Source organism: Anopheles merus, unplaced genomic scaffold (assembly GCF_017562075.2).
Source record: "Anopheles merus strain MAF unplaced genomic scaffold, AmerM5.1 LNR4000107, whole genome shotgun sequence".
Taxonomy (NCBI): domain Eukaryota; kingdom Metazoa; phylum Arthropoda; class Insecta; order Diptera; family Culicidae; genus Anopheles; species Anopheles merus.
In genome coordinates this window covers 1-21417 of record NW_024427687.1, presented here as the reverse complement: position 1 = coordinate 21417, position 21417 = coordinate 1, and the positions used below count along the sequence as shown (strand labels likewise).

The following is a 21417-nucleotide window of genomic DNA, read 5'->3' as shown; positions in this document are numbered from 1 at the left end:
AACTTGAGTGGTCCAGGTACAAACACAAATATTCCAAAGCAACGCTAAAGGAGTTCAGCGAATTCATAGAGACGCTGGTAGACGATGCATGCGACGTCACCACTTACGTTCCTCCTAGAGCAGATCAAACAAGATCCAGAAGCTTCCACTCCCACTTGCACGTGCAACACTCCGACCCAGAACCGCCTGGGTATACGTCACAAACTTTGCGACAGGTCATTATAAAATGCCTGGTATGCGCTACGCCGGGACATGCCGCCAAGCATTGCAAAATGCTCAAGAGAATGACCGTGGACGAACGGTTGGAAAGCGTAACGCGATTACAAATTTGCTCGACGTGCCTGAACAGACATGGTTCGAAGCCGTGTCGATCACGATTCACATGTCGGATGCCAGGATGCGGCAAAAGACACCACACTCTGCTAAACCGAGACAGAGAACACCTGAGGTGGTGCACTACCAAGCACATCACTACGTCAAGCAGCCGGCGATTTTCCGCATCGTGCCAGTTACGGTGTACCACGGCCGGCGCGCCATCGACACCGTCGCCTTTCTTGATGATGGATGGATCAGCCATCACCCTGGTGGAAACTGAATTGGCCTCGAAGTTGGGACTCGACGGAGAGGTAGAACCGCTAGAGCTCTGCTGGACAGCCAACGTAACCCGGAAGGAAGAAGAGTCCCGCCGCGTCAGTTTCCAGATATCAGCGAGAGGAGAGGGGCGGCGCTACGACATAGCGGCCGCCCGCACCGTCAAAGAGCTAAGTTTGCCGTCTAACAACATTAAATACGACGCTCTGATAAGTTCCTTTACACACTTACAGCACCTTCCGATGACGTCCCTTTCTAACGCGAAGCCGACCATCCTGATCGGACTGCGAGACATGCAGTTGATGCGACCGCTCGAAAAATGGTTTGGCCTACCCAATGAGCCCGTCGCAGTAAGGAGTGCCCTCGGCTGGGCCATCTACGGACCAACCGACGCGTGTGCTGAAAGGATGACCCTAGGAGTACACCAAACACCCCGACAGTAGGAGGAAAGTTTCTGCGAACACATTCGTGATGAAGGAACGAGCAACGACACACCAACTGAGAAGCCCCACCCGAACTCCCGCGAAACCCACCGCGATGAGGGAGCGCGTGAGGGCGTGCTGGAGAGCGTTGCCGTACCACAACAATCGGCAACTCGGCAGGAAGAAAACAAACACCTCGCACAACACCAGAACTAGCGAACGCACTAAGAAGTAGCTACCAACGAGCGATTGTCCTAGCAGAGGCCACGTGGGATCGATGGCTGAAGGATTATGTACCGACCCTAAACCGCCGCAGTAAATGGTTAGAGCTATGTAAACCACTAAAACCAGGAGACCTGGTTTTCATCACAGAGGGTGCAAGGAAGGAATGGCTGAGAGCAATCGTGCTGGAAACATACCCGGGCACGGATGGCACAGTAGGGCAAGCACTGGTACGTACAACTACAGGGAAGGAACTAAAACGTCCAGCAGTGAAACTAGCGTTGATCGATGTTGAAGTGAAAGATGGGAAAAACATAGATGAGCAAAATAAGCCGAAAATACCACTGCAGACTAGTAGGATATGAGTGAACAGCAACAACGTGCAGGCAGATGTGTTCACGCGGTGGGGAATGTTGGAACGGATATTGTTGTTGGGACGGCCTTAATTTGACAGCGGATTGTTGATGTTCGAATGATTTCGAATATTGATCTATGATTTCGAATAATGATAGAATAGATCGTAGAAAAGGGAATAGATCGTGGAAAAGAGAGGGGAATCAGATAGAAGAAACCAGCTCTCCAAAAAGGGACAAATCGCGGCTAAGGGCAGAGAGGGTCAAACCGATTTAAGCGCGCTCAAAACACTTAACGGATTCATTCGCAAAGGAGAAGCCAAGACGTTTATAAAGCTTAGCACAAATAAACAAGTCTTGCTATAAAAAACTTGGTTTTCGTGATTAAAATATTAAAATAAACCCCTTTGCAAAAGCGATCGTCGCAACAGGGCCCTTTCCGTTGTTAGTTCTTAGGCTGAAATTTCAGCCTGTCAGCTGTTTGCATTGTATAGCAGTTTTCGGGCAGCTATCTAAGTGAGTATAATATACAGGTGGGCTTATCCCAAGGTGTATGAGTTTAGAAGGCTGATTTTTATCGCTTCTGCTTATGAATAAAGATTTTAAGAGTGTTTTGAGTATTCGTCAAGACTCAAGAAAGCTTGTTTGAACAAAATTTTTACCCATTCTGTTAAAAAGTGATATTCAAATTTGGTTTTAAAAACATGTTATGAGACCACCTGGACTACATACACTTTGATTCCAGATTCCACCACGTCATCTCTTTGATGCACCTTGGGGTAAATATAAACAACACTGTGTATTCGAGCAGGTACTCGAATCTAATTGTCTAGCTTTGTGGCTAGAATAATCTAGACTGAAAATTGCAGGCTAGTTTTTTGTGTGCTTTTGTATGGAGTGTTTACATGATTTCAGCCTCCAACTGTCAAACTCCATACAAAAAACTGACTAGAATCGTGAAGGGTCCCAATTTCTGCAAAAATAATTTTATCCCGAAATTTTTCTAAACTGCCTATTGTGAAATGGACGCATTTCGCCACGCACTGCAGACACTTTGCGGGAGCGAACCCATACCTATAACGATCAAAAAACCCACTCGCGAGGGGCCCAATTCGATACGGGAGTAAAAAAACACACAAATTGAATGAAGCCCACGTCCAGTCGTCGGGGTCGGTTCTAGCAGATGCCCCGCGCCCATCAATCGTTTTTCTAATAGCGACTGTAATGCGGAGCGCACCGCCAGGTATGAAGCGCACAAGTCGCCCACCAGCGGTCCCATCGCGTTCAGGCCGGGATGGGCCGTGCGCAGTACCGCGTTCGTGTACTTATCCACCTCGATTGGATTGTTTTTGCAGTTGATCGGTTTGGCTGGATCGTCGCCGAGGCCCAGCCCCGAGGCAGCGCTTAGATTGGACGCCCCCAGCTGATATTGGCAGTGACCACCACCCGCAATAAGCGCCGGTGCGCTGTAGTGCTGCTGCTGCTGCTGCTGCTGCTGCTGCTTGTGATGTTGGTGGCGCGGATTGTCGGTGAGGTTGATGTGTTTGCATTTGGCACTCATGTGCTTTGACCAGAACAACTTTCGGCCGAGGAAGGAGGTCAGCAGTTGCTCGGTAAACGTCCACATCGTGAGCGGCAGGGCCGGGGGCCGGCCGAAGCACCGGTCCGGAGCCACCTGGTCGTCCTCCGTTGCCGCGGCGGCTTCGTTAGCGTGGCGAAGAAGCGAAGGTCGGGATGGGACCTGATCAGTAACGCACAGTACGACATGTCCAGCACGCGCCGCTTGCCCGTCTTCAGGTGGAGGACGGTGACACACCGCGCCGCGTCATCCCCGCCGGCACCCGCCAGATCCACAAGTGTGTGCTCGGGCAGCGGAGTGTACAGGTCGTTCTGGCGGTTCGCGTCCTTCATCATCTACTGCACCTCGTGGTACTCCGAGTACACGTTGCCCGGCAGCATCTTGCCCAGCCCGGCCGTCCGGTTGCGTTACACGTGCACCACCGGGATGCCGGACGAGCGGCAGATCGTGACGGCGTCGGCCGCACTCAGTCCCGCCCCCACGATCAGTACCGGCTTTAGCTGGGAGCGGCCCGGCTCGTCGTACTCCTCCAGCGCCCGCTCGAGATGGGGCAGCTCGTACATCACCCACGGCATCTCCAGCCCCTCGCCCTTCACGTCGAGCCGGTTTGCCAGATCGGAGGCACCGTTTGCCAGGACGAGGTTTTGGCACACGATTGCGAACCGTTTGTTCGTCATTCGGTTGAATCTAACAGGTGGAAAGAGAAAGAATTGAAGGGGTTTTAGTACAGAACGTTCACGCTCAGGACTTCCGGACAGGACTCACCCCGCTACGATCCACCGACCGTTGCGGAAACGCTCAGGCAGCACCGTCTCGCACTTCCCGTCCTGCGGCACCACCGTCGTCACGATCGTTTCGTTCATGAAGTACCGCTCCAGCCCCATCACCGCGACGTAGCTCGTGTAGTACTGGGCGACGCGCGAAATCAGTGCGCGCGTTTCCACCTTCTTCGACACCTGCTGCTTGAGCGAAAGGTAGCGCCACCTACGCTGCTGCCCCGTCATACTATTAATTCCCCGCTCGTGTTGTTGTTACCGTCCGTGCCGTTGCGATGACATTTGCTACACTTGCTGCTGCTGCTGCTGCTTAAGGCCACGCCTTAAGTGTACGCCTGCAAGTTAAGTGACAAGATGCCCGCGACTAAGAGTGATTGTGTGAAGTGCAGTTTGCCGAACGATATCGACGATATAGTGCAGTGCCAGGAGTGTAAGAAGTGGTGCCACTTCGATTGTGCTGGAGTGAGAGAAAGCGTTTCAGAAGCTTTCTGGGTGTGCAACAAGTGCGCGGAACAAGGGCCAAAAACGTCAGTGAAGACACGGCGCCCTAAGAGCAAAAGAGCGATGGCGGTTGCAAAGGCAAGCCAGCAGCCCGATCTCCCGGAGGGGAAGTTAAAATCGAAAGCGACGCCTGGTACTAGCAAGGAGCTGCCCGCTAAGTCTCTTCCAAGCCCGAACACTGTAATGAGCCACCCGGAAAACCCCACTCCAACCAGACAAGGAAGTGTCGCTTCCTCCCGACTATCGGCACAGGTGGCGCTCCAACGCCTAGAGAAGGAGCAGGTGCTGCAGAAACAGATCTTGCTGGCTGAAAAATAGAAAATGGAAGCGGGAATTCATGCTAAGATGGCCGAAATGGAGCTACAACACGAAACGCAACTAAACGCATTGAAAGACGAGATAGAGAATCTGTCGATCCAGTCGTCAGACTCCAGAACAAATAGGACAGCCGAGTGGGTCAAGCACCAAAATCGGCAAGTCATGGAAGCCACCCCCGAACAGAGCCAAAGAATTGAGCCTCCATCGCAACCCATTTTGCCAGCAATAATGTCCACCCCGGTCGCGACACACTCACGAACGGCCGAATTAAGTATCGCGCGCCAAATGTACCCCAAAAAACTACCCATATTTTCAGGGTGTGCCAATGAATGGTCCATCTTTCTCAACTGCTACCAAGAGGCGACCAAAGCCTGTGGGTATACTGATGGCGAAAATACCGTCAGATTGACTGAGTGTTTAAGGGACCCAGCTCAACATGCCGTGCAGTCCAAACTAAGGTTGCCCAATGCCGCTCCGCTCATAATTAAACGGTTGGAAAAATTGTTCAGAAAACCAGCCCTGCTCGTGCAACAACTCACGGAACGTGTTCGCAGATTGGACCCCCCCCCCAAGCCAGAATAGTTGAACAGTCTTATTACGTTCGGCTTGGAAGTCATTAACTTGTGCGATCACCTGACTCTGAGCAACCTGACTGGCTATTTCAACAACCCGGAACTTTTGGCGGATTTGGTGGATAAATTACCTACAACAAGAAAACTTGAGTGGTCCAGGTACAAACACAAATATTCCAAAGCAACGCTAAAGGAGTTCAGCGAATTCATAGAGACGCTGGTAGACGATGCATGCGACGTCACCACTTACGTTCCTCCTAGAGCAGATCAAACAAGATCCAGAAGCTTCCACTCCCACTTGCACGTGCAACACTCCGACCCAGAACCGCCTGGGTATACGTCACACACTTTGCGACAGGTCATTATAAAATGCCTGGTATGCGCTACGCCGGGACATGCCGCCAAGCATTGCAAAACGCTCAAGAGAATGACCGTGGACGAACGGTTGGAAAGCGTAACGCGATTACAAATTTGCTCGACGTGCCTGAACAGACATGGTTCGAAGCCGTGTCGATCACGATTCACATGTCGGATGCCAGGATGCGGCAAAAGACACCACACTCTGCTAAACCGAGACAGAGAACACCTGAGGTGGTGCACTACCAAGCACATCACTACGTCAAGCAGCCGGCGATTTTCCGCATCGTGCCAGTTACGGTGTACCACGGCCGGCGCGCCATCGACACCGTCGCCTTTCTTGATGATGGATGGATCAGCCATCACCCTGGTGGAAACTGAATTGGCCTCGAAGTTGGGACTCGACGGAGAGGTAGAACCGCTAGAGCTCTGCTGGACAGCCAACGTAACCCGGAAGGAAGAAGAGTCCCGCCGCGTCAGTTTCCAGATATCAGCGAGAGGAGAGGGGCGGCGCTACGACATAGCGGCCGCCCGCACCGTCAAAGAGCTAAGTTTGCCGTCTAACAACATTAAATACGACGCTCTGATAAGTTCCTTTACACACTTACAGCACCTTCCGATGACGTCCCTTTCTAACGCGAAGCCGACCATCCTGATCGGACTGCGAGACATGCAGTTGATGCGACCGCTCGAAAAATGGTTTGGCCTACCCAATGAGCCCGTCGCAGTAAGGAGTGCCCTCGGCTGGGCCATCTACGGACCAACCGACGCGTGTGCTGAAAGGATGACCCTAGGAGTACACCAAACACCCCGACAGTAGGAGGAAAGTTTCTGCGAACACATTCGTGATGAAGGAACGAGCAACGACACACCAACTGAGAAGCCCCACCCGAACTCCCGCGAAACCCACCGCGATGAGGGAGCGCGTGAGGGCGTGCTGGAGGACGTTGCCGTACCACAACAATCGGCAACTCGGCAGGAAGAAAACAAACACCTCGCACAACACCAGAACTAGCGGACGCGCTAAGAAGTAGCTACCAACGAGCGATTGTCCTAGCAGAAGCCACGTGGGATCGATGGCTGAAGGATTATGTACCGACCCTAAACCGCCGCAGTAAATGGTTAGAGCTATGTAAACCACTAAAACCAGGAGACCTGGTTTTCATCACAGAGGGTGCAAGGAAGGAATGGCTGAGAGCAATCGTGCTGGAAACATACCCGGGCACGGATGGCACAGTAGGGCAAGCACTGGTACGTACAACTACGGGGAAGGAACTAAAACGTCCAGCAGTGAAACTAGCGTTGATCGATGTTGAAGTGAAAGATGGGAAAAACATAGATGAGCAAAATAAGCCGAAAATACCACTGCAGACTAGTAGGATATGAGTGAACAGCAACAACGTGCAGGCAGATGTGTTCACGCGGTGGGGAATGTTGGAACGGATATTGTTGTTGGGACGGCCTTAATTTGACAGCGGATTGTTGATGTTCGAATGATTTCGAATATTGATCTATGATTTCGAATAATGATAGGTGCCATCAATGCAATCAACTAGATGGCGTATAGAATAGATCGTAGAAAAGGGAATAGATCGTGGAAAAGAGAGGGGAATCAGATAGAAGAAACCAGCTCTCCAAAAAAGGGACAAATCGCGGCTAAGGGCAGAGAGGGTCAAACCGATTTAAGCGCGCTCAAAACACTTAACGGATTCATTCGCAAAGGAGAAGCCAAGACGTTTATAAAGCTTAGCACAAATAAACAAGTCTTGCTATAAAAAACTTGGTTTTCGTGATTAAAATATTAAAATAAACCCCTTTGCAAAAGCGATCGTCGCAACAGGGCCCTTTCCGTTGTTAGTTCTTAGGCTGAAATTTCAGCCTGTCAGCTGTTTGCATTGTATAGCAGTTTTCGGGCAGCTATCTAAGTGAGTATAATATACAGGTGGGCTTATCCCAAGGTGTATGAGTTTAGAAGGCTGATTTTTATCGCTTCTGCTTATGAATAAAGATTTTAAGAGTGTTTTGAGTATTCGTCAAGACTCAAGAAAGCTTGTTTGAACAAATTTTTACCCATTCTGTTAAAAAGTGATATTCAAATTTGGTTTTAAAAACATGTTATGAGACCACCTGGACTACATACACTTTGATTCCAGATTCCACCACGTCATCTCTTTGATGCACCTTGGGGTAAATATAAACAACACTGTGTATTCGAGCAGGTACTCGAATCTAATTGTCTAGCTTTGTGGCTAGAATAATCTAGACTGAAAATTGCAGGCTAGTTTTTTGTGTGGTTCTGTATGGAGTGTTTACATGATTTCAGCCTCCAACTGTCAAACTCCATACAAAAAACTGACTAGAATCGTGAAGGGTCCCAATTTCTGCAAAAATAATTTTATCCCGAAATTTTTCTAAACTGCCTATTGTGAAATGGACGCATTTCGCCACGCACTGCAGACACTTTGCGGGAGCGAACCCATACCTATAACGATCAAAAAACCCACTCGCGAGGGGCCCAATTCGATACGGGAGTAAAAAAACACACAAATTGAATGAAGCCCACGTCCAGTCGTCGGGGTCGGTTCTAGCAGATGCCCCGCGCCCATCAATCGTTTTTCTAATAGCGACTGTAATGCGGAGCGCACCGCCAGGTATGAAGCGCACAAGTCGCCCACCAGCGGTCCCATCGCGTTCAGGCCGGGATGGGCCGTGCGCAGTACCGCGTTCGTGTACTTATCCACCTCGATTGGATTGTTTTTGCAGTTGATCGGTTTGGCTGGATCGTCGCCGAGGCCCAGCCCCGAGGCAGCGCTTAGATTGGACGCCCCCAGCTGATATTGGCAGTGACCACCACCCGCAATAAGCGCCGGTGCGCTGTAGTGCTGCTGCTGCTGCTGCTGCTGCTGCTGCTTGTGATGTTGGTGGCGCGGATTGTCGGTGAGGTTGATGTGTTTGCATTTGGCACTCATGTGCTTTGACCAGAACAACTTTCGGCCGAGGAAGGAGGTCAGCAGTTGCTCGGTAAACGTCCACATCGTGAGCGGCAGGGCCGGGGGCCGGCCGAAGCACCGGTCCGGAGCCACCTGGTCGTCCTCCGTTGCCGCGGCGGCTTCGTTAGCGTGGCGAAGAAGCGAAGGTCGGGATGGGACCTGATCAGTAACGCACAGTACGACATGTCCAGCACGCGCCGCTTGCCCGTCTTCAGGTGGAGGACGGTGACACACCGCGCCGCGTCATCCCCGCCGGCACCCGCCAGATCCACAAGTGTGTGCTCGGGCAGCGGAGTGTACAGGTCGTTCTGGCGGTTCGCGTCCTTCATCATCTACTGCACCTCGTGGTACTCCGAGTACACGTTGCCCGGCAGCATCTTGCCCAGCCCGGCCGTCCGGTTGCGTTACACGTGCACCACCGGGATGCCGGACGAGCGGCAGATCGTGACGGCGTCGGCCGCACTCAGTCCCGCCCCCACGATCAGTACCGGCTTTAGCTGGGAGCGGCCCGGCTCGTCGTACTCCTCCAGCGCCCGCTCGAGATGGGGCAGCTCGTACATCACCCACGGCATCTCCAGCCCCTCGCCCTTCACGTCGAGCCGGTTTGCCAGATCGGAGGCACCGTTTGCCAGGACGAGGTTTTGGCACACGATTGCGAACCGTTTGTTCGTCATTCGGTTGAATCTAACAGGTGGAAAGAGAAAGAAGTGAAGGGGTTTTAGTACAGAACGTTCACGCTCAGGACTTCCGGATAGGACTCACCCCGCTACGATCCACCGACCGTTGCGGAAACGCTCAGGCAGCACCGTCTCGCACTTCCCGTCCTGCGGCACCACCGTCGTCACGATCGTTTCGTTCATGAAGTACCGCTCCAGCCCCATCTCCGCGACGTAGCTCGTGTAGTACTGGGCGACGCGCGAAATCAGTGCGCGCGTTTCCACCTTCTTCGACACCTGCTGCTTGAGCGAAAGGTAGCGCCACCTACGCTGCTGCCCCGTCATACTATTAATTCCCCGCTCGTGTTGTTGTCACCGTCCGTGCCGTTGCGATGACATTTGCTACACTTGCTGCTGCTGCTGCTGCTGCTGCTTAAGGCCACTTTCTGTCCGGTGCGTTTGGCACGCTTGTTCAGCTCGCTGTTGCAGTGGGCGCAAACCGACGGATTCCCAGTTCGCGAACGGGAAGCCGGGCAGTGACATCCAGGCGGCCAGGGACAGGGTGCGCAAGTTCGGATCCGTTGCTTGTTGAGCTGTACGGCGAACCGTGCATCCTGACCAAGGTCTTTGGAAGAGAACGGGTCGATGCAAAGCCCGTTGCTAGGTTGTTATTTTCAGTTCGTTTTGACAGTTTCATGAACAAGTGTTTACAAAAAAACGGGTAATAGACGAACGAATTTTACATAAAGAATATTCGAATATTATTCAATTTCCTGCGGCCAAAAACTCATGGAGACATATGAAGAAGTAATTTGAGTCCACTTTGTATTCAGAAACATTGATAGACTTTATCATTGTTTGCCATTCTGTAATCACGAATCACCACCGTTTGCAACGGTCTTTCCGGAGGAACCAAAATCTTATTAGTCTTAAAACAGCACAGTACATGTCCCCACTTGATATTAGAAGTCCTATTAACGTTCAATTGATCACTGAGAGAAAAATGAAACATTGAATCGGCACACACAGGAACTATACACATACCTTCCTTTGCTTATAACCCGGCGCCCAATGATATCTAATGCTACTGGCGGATGTGTTGCTCCGTTGCAGCGCCCAACGCCGGTGCTTTACACCGAGTCGGGTAGATTTTTCCTTCGTCGACCGGAGAGTGCCTCCGACTATTAAGTAACGAGCAATTCTGAGGTTTGTGTTCGAATGCGCTTACTTTATTTAGGTTCTCATCTTCTTCTATTTGGGCTTGAATTGCGGGCATGTTATTGAGTTGTTTGAGTTGACGACTGTACCACAGGACCGCCCAAGAGGTTCTCATCTCTTATATGCTATTAAATTGCTGACCGTGTATAGGTTAGCTAACTAAAACTATGACTATTTTGATTACAAGTTTTTTTTTTATTATACTTAATGCGACATGTACCTATAGTTTATGAATTGCGTAAAGTTACTTCCTCGTTTGAACCGTGAGAACGGTTGACTACTTGTTTATGTTTGTTGCGTTTCTGAAGCGTGTGCTATTGCTTGAGCCGTGTTTTGCTTGATATATGTTTACTTGAACTTTGTTTTAACTTGAAATGTTTTACTTGGCTACATCCGCATGTATGCTTTTACTTCACAATGAGGTCGAACGTAACAATATCCTTGGATTGTATAAGTCATGTAACATTATAATTACACAAATGAGGAAAAGAAAAGAGTGCAAAATGCTAAACAAAACGCTCGTTCACTCCATAGCAACGTCCATCGCTAAACAAAAACAATGTTCACTTGAACTGTCAACATTTTCCCAAGGCTTTCTGTCAATTTACTCTAAATGCATTGACCTGTTCTATTTCAAAGTTCTTGATCATGTCATGAGGATGCCGGACTCATGCCCCACCATGAAGGTGTTCGACAGCGATCCCCAATTTGTCATAAGGCGCAGGGCTGCACAGCGAACTCGATGACTGGATCAGATGAAGCGAGACCTGTCGGAGATCATGGATAGGAAGCTTCAGCTAGAGACCGAGCATCCTGAAGAATGATTGTGGACTGGGCCATGTCACCCCAACGTGCTCTATCTTGAGCAGGCCAACAAGAGAGAGAATGAGAGGAAAAGTAAATAACAAAGATTTCTCGTATACAGCTCGTACCATAACTATATAGACAGTCGTTTTTCACGATTTGCGGAAAATCCATAAAAGATAGATAAAAACAGTGAAGCTATTATTTGTGCAGAATACTTTTTCACATCTACGTATTTTTTTTTTCAAATTTTATTCAAACGTATTTACACGACTTATTATGAAAATAAACAAATATATGCTCGTACCATAACTCTAAAGACATTTCGAAAAATAGATTTTTTGTGCTAAATAACACATTTAAAAATCAAAAATGTAAATAACATATTCAAAAAATGTTTTGAAAAAAAAGTTAAAAGTTAAGGAATGTAATCTCAGCCCGATATTTTTCCCCCCACCACCCACTTCACCATCGATGTTCTCTTAGACCGCTACAAAGGCGCCCGTAAATGTTTCGGAGGAAGTTCAAACGAATACGATATTCAATTACAGTGGGCTTACCACAATACCCTTTCCACATATTCTTATCGGTATTCCAAATACTTATCTAATACATGTGTATACCACATTACTAATTCAGCCAGTCCTTATTTAGGCTCATACACTACCAACGACCAAACTAAACAAGCAGATGGCTACGGGCGCCTTTGTAGCGGTCTAAGAGATCATCGATGGTGAAATGGGTAGTGGGAGGAAAAATATCGGGATAGGATTACATTCCTTAACTATGTATGTAACAGCAGCAAATATTTAGATTTTGCTAAGAAATCGTTGTTGAGGTTTTTGTGTCGCTTTTGTGTGATCAGATCAGTTTCGAACCGATGTTTACAAAATTGATAAGGTTCTCATGGCAATTCCAAAATAATAAAAGATTTTGAAAATCTTTTTACATGTTTTGGTTTGCATTTCCAAAACAATTATCATTACAGGCGAAATTTTTTTTAAATTGTAAGTTGATAATTACTCTCATAAAACCGGAAAATAAGTTTAAAATATATATACATATATATATATATATATATATATATATATATATATATATATATATATATATATATATATATATATATATATATATATATATATATATATATATATATATATATATATATATATATATATGTATAAAAGATAGATAAAAACAGTGAAACTATTATTATTCACGAAGATGTGAAAAAGTATTCTGCACAACCCATGCATTCACTGTTTTTATCTATCTCTTCCGCGATGGATTTTCCGCAAATCGTGAAAAACGACTGTCCATATAGTTGTGGTAGGCGCTGATTAGGTAGTGGTAATCGTTCCTGTGACCGTGCGGGCGTGCGTGCGAAAAATTAAAATTGTTTGATTCTAATGCAAGCTTTCCAAACAAACATCTGCGGCGGATGTCAAATTCCACACATTTTCGAAAAACGCAGGCACGCCCGCAAAAGCGATTACCGCTGTCTACGTTTGACACAAGACATATCAAAACCAAAATATCCAATGGTCTTGAATTCACTACCGGATACGCAAAGTTTTTAGCTGTATCGAACTTTTTGGTTTTATAAAGTGACTTTTATTCCAAAATATATTAAAATGTAAAGAAGTTAGTTTTATTACATGCAAAAATTGTTTTTCCTCTTCCAAACTCTCTATTTCCATCGATCGTCGTCTTTGGTACAACAACCGTTGTCGGTCATAGCCTGCCTGTACTACTAATGGGCTTTGGCTTTCGGTGACTTATTGATTACCATAGTAGGATAGTCAGTCCTACGTATGTGGGCACGGTCCATTCAGGGCTTGAACCTATGATATGTTGTTAAGTCGTACGAGTTGACGACTGTACCACGAGACCGACCCTTTTTCATTGATCACTTCATGTTAACTTACAAGAACTCGCCCATAGGTTTGATTATTAGTTCGTGTATCTAGAAATATAAGACAGTATAAATATTTAATGTTTGGATAAACAGTACTTAAAATACTAACTTGAACATTTTCTGGTGTTGTGATTGCATATAATACTGCCTCTGCAACATCTTCAGGCTTTAGTTTCGGCATGTAATTAACAATTTCATTATCCTTTGATGTATTTGTTGATAAAATATCACCTTCTACTAAACCTGGACTAATACTCTAGATATAGAAAAAAAAGAACATTATTTAATAAGGTACCGATTCAGGTTTGTATTTATTGTGATGATGAAGTTTTTGCTAAGCATTACGGTAAAGCCGCCTGAATAAAAAATGAAGTTTCTTAAGTCAAAAGTAACAAAGTAACTGGACTGCTTATAGCTCGATTGTTTTCTTAGAGATGCAATAAATGTATTTAAATTACAGTGAACCCTCTCTTATTTGAGAGGCAATGGGACTGTGGAATAAGAGGGGTTTTTAAATTACAGAGGTTTAAAGTGAATGAAAGGTCCATATAAACAAGAAAGAGACAGAACATTTAGTATGCAGCCTTAACTGTTGCTATAGGAAACTGCGAACAGAATCGCTAATTTGAGCATACATCTTTCAATAACCATGGCAACACCATAGTCAAATAAGAGGGACACAGATTTCAGAGGTTTTCCAAATTAGAGAAACAAAAATGTACTGGAAATCAAGGGACTGTGCAAAATGTTCAAATAAGAGAGGTTTTTCAAATTGGAGAGGTGTCAAATAAGAAAGGGTTCACTGTATATTGAGTAATTGATTGATGTCATATCTGATAATTCTAACTAAAATCTCACAAAAAGAATACAATTAATTGAAAACATCTTCCGAGCCATAGATGTATGTTTTTTACTTTAATTTTTCATGCAATTGAAGATTTCTTCTTTTTATAGACTGGCAACTATTGTCCTTACCTAAATTAATTTATACCAGTCAAATATATAATTGAAATAAACGAAAATGTGGCCCGATAGATATATTTTTTTCTATACAATTAATTTGATTCAGCATTAAAGTAGTCCCCCTGAATATCGAAAAAACCAGAGGATCAGTTGTTACGTTCAAAAGCAAACAATATGATGAAAAATAAAGGGTTTTCAAAGCCAGATCATTATTGTAATTTCCTCTTTCTTCTGCTTTTTGGCACAATAACCACTGTCGGTCAAAGACGGACTGTACCCCAAGCAAGTTAGGTTTTCAATGACTTGTTGATTGCCCATAGCAGGTTAGTCAGTCTTACTATAGGGGCATGGTCCATTCGGGACTTGAACCCATGACGGGCATGTTGCTAAGTCGTACGAGTTGACGACTATAACACGAAACTGGTCCAACTAGTTACTGTAACTTATTTACTTGTAACTTAGTTATTAGTTTCGTTAAGTTTTGGGCCCCAGCAAGCGCACAAAACCGCTGTCATTTGGAGCAAGCGAAAACTTGTTACTAAATTTCACCAAATAAAAATAATATTATTTTAATGCGTGAAGAGTTGTTGGCTGCCGAGTTGTTTGCATGAAAACCCAATTGTTTGGTTGTGATAATGCTCTCCTTGTTCTTTTTCATATCTAGAATGCAGTCATTTTGAGTTTTCGGGCTCCTGTCAAAAATATTTCGTATGAGTTCAGATCACGGAGCTGATATCTTTTTGGCGTAAAGTATTCGCCTTGCCCCCATTTTGACCGAAAACTATTTGATTTGTGTACCGAAGCCTTAACTGCTGAATCTATGAACGAAAAAACTGCTTACCCATACTATCTGCTTTTATGCGAGGTTACTGACAGTATGAAGTTGTCGCGATGGCTGAAATACCGAGGCTAGTTTTGCGTGTGGTTTTGCATGTGGTCATAATTTCAGCCGCCAAGTGTCAAACTCCATGTAAAATAGCGGAGTGATATCGTTAAAGTTCCTAATGTCAGTGTTATTCTTTACAACGCTAGAATTGAGTTGACAATGTCCAATTAAGGGTTTACAACGCCAAAGTAAGCATAATCGAAAACCAATTGCTAGGGTAACTATACCAGGTTTCGGCAGTAAACCTATTTTGGGCAGGGTAACTAAAAACGTGAAATTATGCATAAATGTGAAACAAACGACCTTTATTTTATCAAATAGTCAAAATTTCACGATTCATAATGCAATAACTTAAGAGAAAAACGATTTTTTAAGAGTCAATCGGTGCCTTCTCTATAACCGTGCAACCAGACTTCCCACCAAATAGCATCGCGCCTTGAAACGTGAAGCCAAATTCGATGACATTCAATAATATGCTATGACAGGTCTATACAAAAACAATCAGTTTCACGACTAATATTTTCACGCCAATGGGCGTGAAATTTTTTGGCTTTTTATCAAATTTTATCGCACCATACAGCAAAAATTGGAACACAAGCTGCCAAAAATAGGAACAAAGTGCTGAAAATAGGTGCAAAAACAATGTTTAGATTTTCACAAATTTTAAAATTACATGCCCTTTAAAACGGCAAATTAAAAATAGTTTGACATAATATGATAAACTATCAACCGTAATAACTATACTTTTATAAAACAAAATTTTGAATGTATAAACAGTTTTAGTGAAACTGCTGCACTATCCTGCCCAAGACTGATACAGTTACCTTAGTATAAAATAACTAAATGGCCATGAAAACCTTGTATTGATGTGATTTTTTTTTGCATCATATTATTCCAATCCATATATGAAGACGATATTTCGATTTACAATTTAGAAGAAACTGACCAGGAAATAACAAAGTTAGTTGATATCGAAGGTAATAAATAAGAAAGATTTGAATAAAAGAATAAATAAGTGTACGATTTCGGGCAGCCACTACTGTAATGCGTGGTAGTGGTACAGATATGTTTTAATGGATTTGAATTGTCAGGAAGGTAAATTTATGAATATTTAAACACAAAGCAATTGTATGTTCTATGTACGCAATTACAACTATTTTTATGATGAAACACATCAAATTTACGATAAAAACATATTTTTGTGACTGCTTTGTTCTACCTATAATGGTGGTATGGTTCCTAAAGTCAATACGACGTGTACCTATAGTGGTATAGTGTGTTACTATAGTGGTGGAAAACAAAGATACCTCAAAAGCAGTGTATAATATCATTTGAACTTAGTTTTTTTCCATTAGCAAATCAATATAATATAACCTAAAATTTCATTTTCGCTACCACTTATGCCCTTTAACACTTTGACCGCCGGCCTGACGTCACAGTTTTTGAGTGAGCACGTAGCGCATGGCAAGAGAGCGATGAGAGCGATAACTTCTCGTGCGACTGTTATCACTCTTCTGTTTCATTACGATAAGCGGTGTAGCACATGTCGTTCTCGTTCTCTCTTTCCTACCTCATTTGTTCTCAAGAGAATCACTGAGCGGCAGATGCAAAGCCGAACGGTGAGCAAAACCGTCATGCGAATTTATATGACACGGCGCTTAAAGTGTTAACTTACAGTTTGTGCTCAAATGGAAGTGTAAATATTCACTAAAATAATGCATAACACCGTTCATCAACCCACACTCAAAAGAGTGTGCTTGATTTGAAGTCGAGTTTCACTCAGCCAGATTAGCGGATTTTAGCCTTTTTTGGTAAATTACTTACAGAAAATTCATTTATGTTGCTATGTGACATGTGAAAAATATCCTCGAATAACTATAACCACTATAGGTAACCACTATAGGCCTGTTTTGTGTACCTTTAATGGCACTATGCTAAAACACACTTTATGATACATAAATATGGTCAAAAGGCAATACATTTTAGTAAAACAATAACATTTGATAACAGTTAAGTCAAAGATTAACAGTTTCGTTGTTATATGGTCATTTAAAACGTTAACAAAAATATTTAATTTCTTTCAAAGTGACGTATGGTACGCATTTTAGTGCAATACCACAGCTGTTGGTACTACCACTAATATATGTACGTTTACCCTACTGATATGACGATAAAACTTCATTTGGTAATTAGTGCGAACTCAAAAACAATAAAAAATCCAAACGAAGAAATTTTTGAATTTGATGGTCATTTTTCCAAGCATGCTTAGTAGTTCTAGAGCTAGTAGTGTTGTTATTTTCAATAGTAATCAGTTGAGTTTGATGATCATGCTGAATTAACTTACTGTAACTTTACAGCCCGTGCCTAAATAGACAAGTTCCTGTCTAATACACTCAGTAATTGCAGTGACTGCGTACTTTGATGCTGGGTACATTCCATTCAATGGTCGCGTTCCTGGAACGGCTTGATGTACTTTATGTCCAAATATGCTGTTTACGTTTATGATGTGACCTTTTACATCACGTGCTTTCATTGATTTAACAGCTTCGCGAGTGCACAAAGATAAACCAATGATGTTCGTTTCCATTGTCTTGTATAGGTCTCTTGTATTATTCTTCTCTGTTAGCAAACATTTCGTTATAATGCCTGCGTTGTTAACTAGCATATCTACTCCACCATATGTGTTTTCAATCCACCCGAATGCATACTTGACGTCGTCTTCCACAGTAATATCACACTCAACGTAATTCAAGGAACCAGCTACGTCAAAGAGACTAACGCGTAACTTTTCTACTTTGTCACGTCGTCTGGACAGCGCACACACGATCATTCCTGATTTGACTAGTTCAATTGCAATAGCACCACCAATTGCTCCACTGGCGCCTGTCACAACTGCAACCTTTCCATGCCAGCGTTTCATGCGGTCGGCAATGTCTAATCTAACCGATGGTGGCGGTATTGCCGGTATATTTTCGTTGTTATCATTATTACCATTGCTACAATGAGTCGCCATTTTTTTTAAGTTGTACTGCAAATATATGAACCATTAAATACAGGAGAAAAAAATATTTAACTGAAAATGAGCAGAGAAATGGTCGTTTTTGTAAATATGTTGCATGATTTTAACTAAATTAAATTTAGTACTTAGGTTTTTTGTAACTTTGAAGCATTACATGTGGAATGAAATCCATTGATTTTTTTTTAATTTAAATTTATAATAAAAGAGCAAAACCTATTGTTAATAATTATTATCAACCGATTCGCAAAGCAGGTGTTGTTCCCTGTAATTGCCTTTAGCTAGGAATTCCAAAATTACAGGAACATTTGTTTGACTCTACAAACATTCAAAATACGTCTACGGGGAAGTTTGGATGTCATCTTGTGATTTGTATGTCTTATATTTTGATAAAATTATGGTGGATTCCACGTTAACTTTCATTTGAGCACAAAATGTAAGTTATAGGGCATAAGTAGTCGCAAAAATGAAATTTTGGGTTCTATTATATTGATTTGCTAATAGAATGTTTGTTATGTAATGTAGTTTAAAGATTTACTTATGTAATCAAACATCAAGCTGGAATGATTTTTTAGTGCAAAATAAATGTATCTATTGACAAGTGATTGACATTTATGATATGTTTCGTTGTATGTAATATCGACATAACTAAACGACTATTTTTCCTTTTTCACTTTATTGTAACATCTATGCCTTACATTAGGGTAGGTGAACCAATTTTTTTATTTGTATTCTTCTTCTTCTTCTTCTTCTTTTGGCTCAACATCCGTTGTCGGTCAAGGCCTGCCTGTACCACTTGCGGGCTTGGCTTTCAGTGGCTTTTTGATTTCCCCCCATAGCAAGATTGTCAGTCCTACGTATGGCGGCACGGTTTATTTGGGGCTTGAACCCATGACGGGCATGTTGTTAAGTTAAGTTAAGTTAAGTTAAGTTAAGTTAAGTTAAGTTAAGTTAAGTTAAGTTAAGTTAAGTTAAGTTAAGTTAAGTTAAGTTAAGTTAAGTTAAGTTAAGTTAAGTTAAGTTAAGTTAATTAAGTTAAGTTAAGTAAGTTAAGTAAGTTAAGTTAAGAAGTTAAGTTAAGTTAAGTTAAGTTAAGTTAAGTAAGTTAAGTTAAGTTAAGTTAAGTTAAGTTAAGTTAAGTTAAGTTAAGTTAAGTTAAGTTAAGTTAAGTTAAGTTAAGTTAAGTTAAGTTAAGCTAAGTTAAGTTAAGTTAAGTTAAGTTAAGTTAAGTTAAGTTAAGTTAAGTTAAGTTAAGTTAAGTTAAGTTAAGTTAAGTTAAAGTTAAGTTAAGTTAAGTTAAGTTAGTTAATTAAGTTAAGTTAAGTTAAGTTAAGTTAAGTTAAGTTAAGTTAAGTTAAGTTAAGTTAAGTTAAGTTAAGTTAAGAATCATTTTTATTTTTCAATCTCCTCTCTCTGTCACTGGTTGTGTTAACCGTCATGTGTACAACCGCCTACCCGGGTAAGTCTTGCATCTTTATTACAAAATAACTTTGGATTAAAAAATCGTATCTACTTCAAATTAAAAAAAAAAACGTCAGAAAAGATGTTTTCTACCCAAGTGCAAAATATAAAAAAATATCAAAAATGTTTAAATATTTTTTTAAATTATTTAAGTTTATATACCCTTCACATGTACAACCGCTTACCCGGGTAGACCATACATTTTGTATGGAAGAATTATGTTTTTCGTGGTTAAAAGCGTATAGCTTTTGAATTACTTGTTAAATTTTAATAAACATAGGGTCACAATAATGTTTTACAACATATCGTTGTTAAATTAGAATTTTAAAACTCCTGTCGATATTTTTTTCAATCAAAAATGTGCTGTAACTCTAACACCCCAACCGGCCTTGCCGCATGTTTTGAGAGGATGCTTATGTCTTTTCTTTTCTTTCAAATGTTGTATTACAGTGTAACAATATTTTGAAATTAACACTGAAATCATTTCTTTTAAAATGTTACCAACCACTACAAGCAAACGAAATAAAATTGGCTAAAAGTGAACACACACATTCATACTTTTGTCATAATGTTACTGCCGAATAGAGATAGGTGTTTTGGAGCGCACCACTGGCTCCGAAGTCGGCTCTGCACCCACGGCTCCATAGCCTGATCCACATCAACAGCTTCGGACCTGGATCCGCACCAACAGCTCCGGAGCAGGCTCCATACAAACAGCCCCGAAGCCGGCGACGAATCAAAGGCTCCGAACCAACGGCTCTGTACTAACGTTTCAATAGAGACGGCATTGTATGATAGCTTCTACACTTGCGAGAAGATAAATTCGTTTTTAAGGCTAGCACCCCATGTGATTGTGTGATTGTTGAACTATGTTCAACACTTATAGATTTTTTGTAGATTCCTTTCAACATTATTTACTCAGCACAATCTTCCCGATTGAATCTTTATTCAAAATGAATTTTTGGTGCAATCTGTAAAAACCGGCTTCGGAGCCATGAGTGCGGAGTCGTTGGTGCGGAGCCGGTTCCAAAGCAGCTGGAGTAGAGTCAGCTTCCGAGCCGTACGGTACGGAGCCGACTCCATTGGGTTGGAGTGGAGGAGGTTCCGAAGTTATCTGAAGCCGGTCGGAGCCGGTTTTTAATAAAACATAATGAGCATATTCTAACTTTTGAACTGAGCTTTTGAACTTTTTCTGTGAACTTTTGAAAGAAACGTAACTAAAACTTAGAAAAAGACTAATCATCCACTTAAAACATGCGGCCTGGCCAGTTATGGTGGTGGAGTTACAACAAATTTTTGATTGAAAAAAATCTTGACAGGATTTTTAAAATTCTAATTTTAGTACGATATGTTATAAAACATTATTATGAACCTTTGAGACAGTTTTCATTCAAATCTTACAAGCAATTCAAAAGATATACTCTTTTAACCACGAAAACATCATTGTTCCATACAAAATGTATGGACTACCCGGGTAGGCGGTTGTACGACTACGTAAAGTTTTTTGGTCGTACACAAGACGGTTAATAGCCACGCTCAATTTATGGCACACGATGTGCCCGTGATTGTGCACATTTCATATCACCTGGAAATCCTTCATACCACCAGCAAGCCATCCAGGTAATATCACCGGTGTACCAAATATCGCAGTATACCATTGACGCTTTGTTTACAACTGTCTACTTTCTGTGTCCAACATATACAGTTTCGGCACGAGCCGCAGAGGAAACCGAAAAACAGGATTGTCTATTCGAATTATTTTGAATAATGATAACCATTGTTCTACTATCTTCAAGATACTTCTGGCCTAG

General features: G+C 43.1%; 1 protein-coding gene and 2 pseudogenes across 1 annotated transcript; all 3 read right to left on the bottom strand.

Annotated features, from left to right (window-relative positions):
- Nucleotides 1-1475: 1475 nt before the first annotated feature.
- Nucleotides 1476-7599, bottom strand: LOC121601497 (annotated as a pseudogene).
- On the bottom strand, nucleotides 4229-10501 carry LOC121601495 (annotated as a pseudogene).
- A 2066-nt stretch (nucleotides 10502-12567) lies between these two features.
- Nucleotides 12568-18189, bottom strand: LOC121601496 (farnesol dehydrogenase-like). Its single transcript, XM_041930318.1, has 3 exons — nucleotides 17474-18189; nucleotides 13390-13536; nucleotides 12568-13328 (listed from the first exon to the last, which is right to left on the bottom strand). The coding sequence occupies exons 1-3, from the start codon at nucleotides 18140-18142 to the stop codon at nucleotides 13287-13289; spliced, it is 858 nt and encodes a 285-aa protein (XP_041786252.1). The 5' UTR covers nucleotides 18143-18189; the 3' UTR covers nucleotides 12568-13286.
- Between the last annotated feature and the right edge of the window lie 3228 nt (nucleotides 18190-21417).

Bases quoted from the DNA above. Each gene is read 5' to 3' on its own strand.
- LOC121601496 (XM_041930318.1), bottom strand. From the start codon at position 18,142: ATGGCGACTCATTGTAGCAATGGTAATAATGATAACAACGAAAATATA. The intron at 13,537-17,473 runs GTAAGTTAATTC...TTCTATATCTAG, and splicing joins GCACGGGCTGTAAAGTTACA to AGTATTAGTCCAGGTTTAGT. The intron at 13,329-13,389 runs GTTAGTATTTTA...TTATATTTCTAG, and splicing joins CAACACCAGAAAATGTTCAA to ATACACGAACTAATAATCAA.